Source organism: Zingiber officinale, chromosome 1B (assembly GCF_018446385.1).
Source record: "Zingiber officinale cultivar Zhangliang chromosome 1B, Zo_v1.1, whole genome shotgun sequence".
NCBI lineage: Eukaryota > Viridiplantae > Streptophyta > Magnoliopsida > Zingiberales > Zingiberaceae > Zingiber > Zingiber officinale.
The window spans coordinates 5,264,818-5,272,396 of record NC_055986.1 but is presented as its reverse complement, the minus strand read 5'-3'; the positions used below and the strand labels follow the sequence as shown (position 1 = coordinate 5,272,396).

At 41.7% G+C, this 7,579-nt stretch overlaps 1 protein-coding gene across 1 annotated transcript; it reads left to right on the top strand.

Annotated features, from left to right (window-relative positions):
* The first annotated feature begins 1,809 nt into the window (after positions 1-1,809).
* Positions 1,810-2,720, top strand: LOC122023297 (chaperone protein dnaJ 20, chloroplastic-like). Its single transcript, XM_042581718.1, has one exon. It carries the CDS (start codon positions 1,878-1,880, stop codon positions 2,430-2,432), a length of 555 nt encoding a protein of 184 aa, XP_042437652.1. The 5' UTR covers positions 1,810-1,877; the 3' UTR covers positions 2,433-2,720.
* The last annotated feature ends 4,859 nt before the right edge of the window (positions 2,721-7,579 follow it).

Genomic DNA, 7,579 nt, shown 5'->3' with positions numbered 1-7,579 from the left:
CTGACCGGCTGCAGGACCTGCGCACACTCGGACGATCCCCTCACGTTAGAGACCAAAACCAGGAAAAAGTCCCGGATCAGGCCCTCCGGCGCTCAGTCGGTCCTTTTCCCCGAGCGAAGGAGAAAAGCGATTGCGGAAAAAGTGGCGGGGGTGTGCGGCGTACTGCGTCGAGATTTCTCCTTTATGCCTCCTCTGCTAGAACACGCCTTACAGCCGAGCGTTAGGCGCCGGCTTTGTCCTCTAGTCTGGACACTGTCGGCTGCTATTTGTTGTAAGCATCTTTCATTGGAACCTCCACCTTCGCACTTGGGTTTTGTCCTGTAATGAGGGACATCTGGCAGGCTACTACTGGCTATGAGGGCATCTTTTCGTTTAGAAACCTTCGCCCGCATCGTTGGTATGTAATGATTACCCCGACGGACCATTGAGATTCTCCGCTCCGTATTACTTAGCTCCTCCGATCCATTGTGTCCCCGCCCGCACCTGTGGTTCACATTTCGAGGCCTCGACTTCCAGTTCTGGGCCTCTGCTTAGCTCTGCCGATCTCGACCCGCATCCTGCGCTTTGTACTTCACGGCCCTCAACGCAGTCTGTGCTCGGGCGCCCGATCAGCTCTGCGCTTAGACCCATTGGCCTATACTTCGATTCGGACCTCGCTTAGCTCTGCCGTCTGAGCTTGCATCCTGCGCTTTGTACTTCCGGCCTCAACCGCAGTCTGTGGCTCGGGCTGCCGATCGGCTACTGTCGCTTGAGCCCATTGGCCAATACTTCCGGTTCTTGGCCTCTTGCTTCTGCCGTCTGAGCTTGCATCCTGCGCTTTGTACTTCCTGGCCCTCAACCGCAGTCTGTAGCTCGGGCTACTTGATCGGCTCTGTCGCTTGACCCATTGGCCTATACTTCGATTCGGGCCTCGCTTAGCTCTGCCGTCTGAGCTTGCATCCTGCGCTTTGTACTTCGGCCCTCAACGCGGGTCTATAGCTCGGGCTGCCGATCGGCTGGCCATTGGCCTATACTTCGATTACGGGCCTGCCTTAGCTCTGCCGTCTGAGCTTGCATCCTGCGCTTTGTACTTCCGTTGGCGAAGTCACACGCTCTTGATTACTTCCCTGTCGCTTCCGACCCATTGGCCTATACTTCCAGTTCTTGGCCTCTGCTTAGCTCTGCTGATACCGACTTGCATCCTGCGCTTTGTACTTCCTGGCCCTCAACCGCAGGTCTGTAGCTCGGGCTACTTCTGATCATTTCTGTCGCTTCCGACCCATTGGCCTATACTTCCAGTTCTTGGCCTCTGCTTAGCTCTGCCGATACCGACTTGCATCCTGCGCTTTGTACTTCCTGGCCCTCAACCGCAGGTCTGTAGCTCGGGCTGACTCCGCTCAGCTCCGACGACCCTGACCGGCCTATGTGTTCTGTATTTCCGGGCCCTCTACTGCAGGCCTGTGGATCGAGCTGACTCCTCTCAGCTCTGCCGATCCCAACCCGCTTCTGCCTATGCTGAGCCCTGACTGCCCTGTCAGCCTTCCTTTTTGACCGCCAAGTCGCCATGACTGTTGACCGCCACCTCCTCGTGACTTTTGACCGTCACATAGCCTGGACTTTTCTAATCCTTTCCTCTTGGGGCCCTCCATCACTAACCGTATCAGGATCCAACCGTCACGCACACATGACAGTGACACGTGCACTCGATCGGATAAACTCTTGTTGTCTCTAATTTAATTTAATTTTTTTATTTTTTATTTTCGAATAACAAAGGAGTCATTCTAGAAACCGTGAAGAGCGCATGGTTTTGCCCTTTTCGGTCTTAATTCAATCTCTATAAATCTCCATGCCATCTCTGAACCCCAAATAGCAACAAGATCTAGATTCTCTCAAAGAAAATGGCAGCTTTGGCTCTTTCATGTCCCTCTAACTCCTTGTACAGATCTTCCTTCTCCCCAATCCCTGCCAAATCAACAGTAGCCCCTGCTCCTCGACTCAGGGTCTCGGCCTCCGCCGCCGCCGCCGCTCCGGCGATGGCCACGATGTACGATCTTCTCTCCGTGTCCCGGACCGCCGGGCCCAGCGAGATCCGCACGGCGTACCGACGGGTGGCCCTTCGGTGGCACCCGGACGCGTGCCGCTCCGCCGGGGAGGAGCGCCGCTACGCGGAGCGCTTCATGGAGGCGCGGGAGGCCTACGAGGTGCTCTCCGACCCCGTCCGCCGCCGCGACTACGACCTGGCCCTCTCCGGGGGCCGCTGGGCCTCTGCCGTCGGCGCCGCCACGGTCTTCCGCGAGGGGCGCCCTCGCGGGCGAGGAGGCGACGCGGTGGCGTTTGGGAACTGGGAAACCCAACTGGACGGGCTCCGGCGGCGGTCGGACGTGGCGGATGCCGGCGGGAAGGAGGAGACGTGGGGCGGCCGCGTGCGCCGGGCCCGCAGCGCCGCCGTCTAGTGGATTGAGTCTGTGGCGGCGCGATTGGCGTCAATATATTGGAAGGCTCCGATCGAACGAGTGATTCGAGAATTGATTTGCTGGAGGCGACTCGATCGAAGAATCGACCTACAAATCTACAAAACGATCTTCAAATATTCAACAGATTCAAGACCATGAATCTACCAGTTTTTAGTTCTTTTTGGGTGTAATTTCCATCACCGAACAGATCAATCGATATGTAACTTCGTAATTTCCAGTGATCGAGAGGCTAATGGCCTTACATTAACTGAAGTTTTTTTTTTTTGGCCATAATTAAACTTTTTCGATCTTTTATTGTAGATTTTTGGCCTGAGTTTCATCGCCAAAAATTATCACCACTTTGCAAGGCAGCCAAACCAGACCAAGTGAATAAAAAAGGGAATTTTACAACAACATAAATAAATAAAATTAACAACTATATAAATATGTTAATTAATATATTAAATAAGCAAAGATTATTTTTTCCCCCATCTAAACAAATGTTTAGAAAATAGATTGGACTAGCCAACCGTGTTGTGTTGGGAATTTCAGCTCAATCGGGTCTAGCTACTTCTAATGTTATGGGTGCAGATTAGAATCACGAATCGGGTCAAGTTCATGGTACCTCAACTCTCATTTAACCATGGAGAAGGGCAAACCTTAGTATCTCTTTTTACAAGCCACCTTTTCTTCCTAATTTAACACAAAGAAGGATTAAACTGATCAAGCTTGGTGACTCGGCAGTCCACAAGTGAATGTGATTATATGAAACGTCCTTGTTAGGTGGCTTAGTGGTCCAAGACAACTCGGCCATGAAGGGATACTGGACTTTTGGACCGTTAGTCGTGAGCGTTTTTTAATTTACCTTAGTAGCGGATGAGAAACTTCTGTGGACAGATTGATCATCTCAAATTTAGCATTATCTGACTTTATTAATTAATTTTTTTAGTGATCCATGACAAATACGAATACACGACCATGGTTTAAGCTTGTTAAACTAGGGAAAGAGGTTGCGACTTTTGTTCACGACTTGGAGTGGTAGGATAGGAATAATTGCCCTTGGTCATGGTTCCTCCTTTGGCGTAATACTACCACTATTAAGAAATTAAATGTTTGTAAATCAAAATTAAAACAATTTATTTTTCACATTTCACGTGTATGCATTGAATTCAATTGATACGAAAACAACTAAATTCGATCAAACTATTTTGTTGGTACTTTTGAGATCTATATTTACCCTTTCATTGTCGTGATCTTTTTCCTTAGTCGAGTCTTCCTTAGTGCCACCGTCATCCTCGACTACTTTTAGTTTGTTGGGTTGATAAAGTAAACTTAGCCCCAAATATATTGGCCGAACTAAATTCACACTATTCATTAATTGCACATTTGACAAATTACACTTCCTTTTATTTTTATTTTTTTTTATGGTTGTGATTATTGTTGTTATTGTTGAGACTGCGACATCCAATAAAAAGTTTTTTAAATTTATTATTCTTGTCTGAAAACATGAAGTTAAAAAACTAGAGAGATACAATTCTGTTGATTTACCGTAAAAATTGATTTATTATTTTAATTAGAGTGAAGTTAAAAGACCTCGCTTCTCTATGTAAAAATAAAATTAAATCAGGGAAGAACTCCCTAACGTTGATCGTCTAACGCTCAAATTAGAAACAAAAAAAGAGAAAGTGAAAACATTAAGGATCGAGATCAATCTTGTATGTTTTCATACCTATCATATTCTTTTATACATGTTTTGGTGACTCTTCATATGTCTCTGTTTAATAATATTAATTGTAATGATGTCTCCACATTCAATGATAGATGGAGTGTTCTCTTTTATTTTCTCTTTCCCTTATTAAGTATCCATCTTTTCCTCTCTTATTATATCGGTCCATTACTCTCTTAATTGCATACCCCGAGCCGGACGGGTGGCCCGCTCAACCTACTCTCTGGTCGATCAGGCTGACCAGACGTTGTTTCATTCAAACAGTCGATCGGACATCGATTCCTCCGATCGGCCTACATAGCCCCCTTCGCTCAGGCGACACGGTTGAGCCTATGAGTCCTGACGTTAACCGTTTTAACTTTGACCTCCACCGTGATCGTTGATTCGTGCCAGGTGAGCTCCCTTTATTGCCGCATCATCTATTATACAAATTAATTTGGTTTTAGATTTTCTTAAGAATTGATTGTATTTCTAATTGTTAAAATGTAGGAGGAAACATCAATTATATTAGTAGAAATTATTATCAATTATTTTTGCATTTTGTGGAGAAATTGCAATAACAAAAAGGTGAAGTTGTCGACCTTAGTACCCATCTAGGATGGCTCCACGTATTCTCAAAAGAGTGAATCAACTCTTCTTTGTATGGAAAAGTCAAATATCTATCAAGATATTTTTGTACCGACTAAGAATTGATAGATCTATTATAATAAATACATATGTATACATATATTAGCTACGTCAATGTCAATAGGTAGGGGCACATATTTTGCGGAGAAATTGAATGCGCATTTGGCGGACTTTGTGGAGTACAACTTGACATCTTGTCTTACATATGGAAAATAAGTGTTTAGTACTACGTTGGATTTATATCATAATAATTGTCCTAAAAATAATTTCCATTGTTATTTTATATTTCTTTTTTTTTTTCTCTTTTTCCTTGACCAATAAAATTCATACAGACCACACAATCATAATGAGCAGGATAAGAAATTTCAACGACTTGTATTGTGCTTTTACTAGGATCACGTTTACAACGAAACAGTGCGTTGTCTAATTAATTAATGCTTCAAATAATTTAAATCTGATATAATATCGACAATAAAAACAATTTAATTGCCTAGGCATAACACAAATTTCAATTAATAAAACTGTTAACTTAGTAACCATGGTCTTAAAACGAAACTCTAGTCATAAACAAAGTTTCGATCGACTACTTGAACGTTTTTGTCATGATTTGAGTAGAAAATTAGACTAGTCGAAGAGAAAGTTACAATTTCAAATAATTTGAAATGGTTTCATTGTTAGGACCTTGAGAATTAGAGGAAGGAGTGAATAACTCACTTTGCTTCTTTAAAGTTGATTGGTAGCGGAAAATTTGAAGTAGAACATAATACCATCAATTTTACTTGATATATGTCTCTTTGAGACGATTAATCCAAGGGCCATTTTGAGCTATCTATTTCTACTATTACTTCTACTTCTTGGACCATAACTGATGGTGAAGAAATCTTTTTACAGGGAGATTACAAAATTATATAAATGAAATAGTAAATTTTTTGCTTAACTCTTGTTTGAAGATCTTGCAGATGGAAGCTTGATATTGAGATGAGCAGAGACTCATCATAGAATGGGTTGTACTGGGCTATAGCCCAGTCCTGTTTCCCAGCATTTTTTTATATAAAGATTTTAGCCCTTTTTTTTTTTAAAGGTTTTAGTTTCGGTAAATTAGAGAAAAACATCTCCAAGCAACGTCGCGACGGGCACAATTACGAGTCTCGAATCTCGAATCTCAAGTACTTCTTCAGTTCTTCTCCTCTCTATCTAACCTCTTGAGATCGAGCACAGATCTCTTGGACCACTTTTTTGTGATCCAGAGAATGTATCACTCCTATTTACGGTCATGATCCGCCTGTAAATGGTTGTGATATCGTAAATAGTTGTAATCTCTTCTTGTATTCATCGTCTTCATCAGGCTATAATTTTTGTTCAAAACAAATGATCGGAGGTTAAGATCCTGCCTCCTTGAGATCGCCTCTCTTGTCGCGTCCGTCAACGCAAGCACGATTGAATCGCACGGCCATTACTGCTCGCGTGAGTCGGTGTGACCAACTCGTATGTCCCGCCCCCTGCGCGCGGCTAGCGGCTTGCTCCTACCTGGCTACCTTGCCATCGTGCCACGCAAAGCTTTGGTTGTGACTCGCCACTAGAGGCTCCTGCTTTTCCACGATCATGGCGCATCCACTGCCGTGGCCAAAGCATTGCAAGGTAGGTCTGACAAATCACATATAAACGAATATGTGAAACATTGAGTGGCTGTGGTTTGTTTCATTGTTTTGGTAATCTTAATCTATTAAACAAATATGTAAAACACAGAAACAATGATTGATTTTTTTCTTTCTTTTTTCTTTTTCATTTTTAATCTTTTACCAATATGTGAAACGGTGAGGGGTTTGATTTGAAACAGTGAGCGGTTTGTTTTGAAATACTGAGATATGTGAAACAGTGAGAATGCATGAGATATGTGAAACAATGAGTGATTTGTTTTACCAATAGGAGATATGCTGTCAATTTTTTTTTTAACTGTACTGGGTGGAGAACGGAGATGCTGTGAAATGAAAAAGCTAAGGAAGTTATATTGAAATTATTATTATGTCTTATTATTCATTTAAATTTTTATTTCTTACCCTTATTTTTGTCTCTTGCATTCTATGTTTAAAATTATGAACTGTGTGATCTTAGTTGGGCATCGAGGCTTGTTTACTTTGGATTTTAATCTCAAAAAAGTAAGTTCTTTTTTTTTTTAATTTGTTATTTTCTAGTATGAGTTATGATCAATTATTATTTTAAAGTTGTTTTATCCATAAATTATGTTATTTTTTGGGCTCTCTATTTGTTTTTGAATAAGATTGTAATTTATATCTTATCTCAAGATATTCTCATACAATTCATTATACTTTTGAGCCATTAATTATTATTACTTATTTATTTATATGACTGTTATTTTATTACTTATTTAGGAATATAACTTGAACTATTTTAAAATTAAACATTAGTCTACGGTAAAAAAAAATGAAAGATATCCTCTTTCTTTAAAAAAGAGAAGATCATCAAATTAGTGAAAACACTTCAATTTCTACCCTACAATGCAACATCAATCTAGTAACAGTGTTCCAATTTCTAGTGTCCAAATTCCTACTATTTTCTCTCCTAGTAACTACCATTAGTCATCTTCTACTTGTATTGAACGAAATTCAAGAAAAAAAAAACAGATATGTGAATATCATGTTAATGCACAAGATGAAATAAGGTGTTCATATCTAAAGATGAGCCTTATCAACCAAATATGTTAGAATATTTAGTTACAAAATTTGGAAGTCAAAATCATCGATTTCAGAAAAAATAGTTCTAGAAATTTCATTCG

What these genes read in the sequence shown, in the direction of transcription:
- LOC122023297 (XM_042581718.1), top strand. Translation starts at nt 1,878, where the DNA reads ATGGCAGCTTTGGCTCTTTCATGTCCCTCTAACTCCTTGTACAGATCT.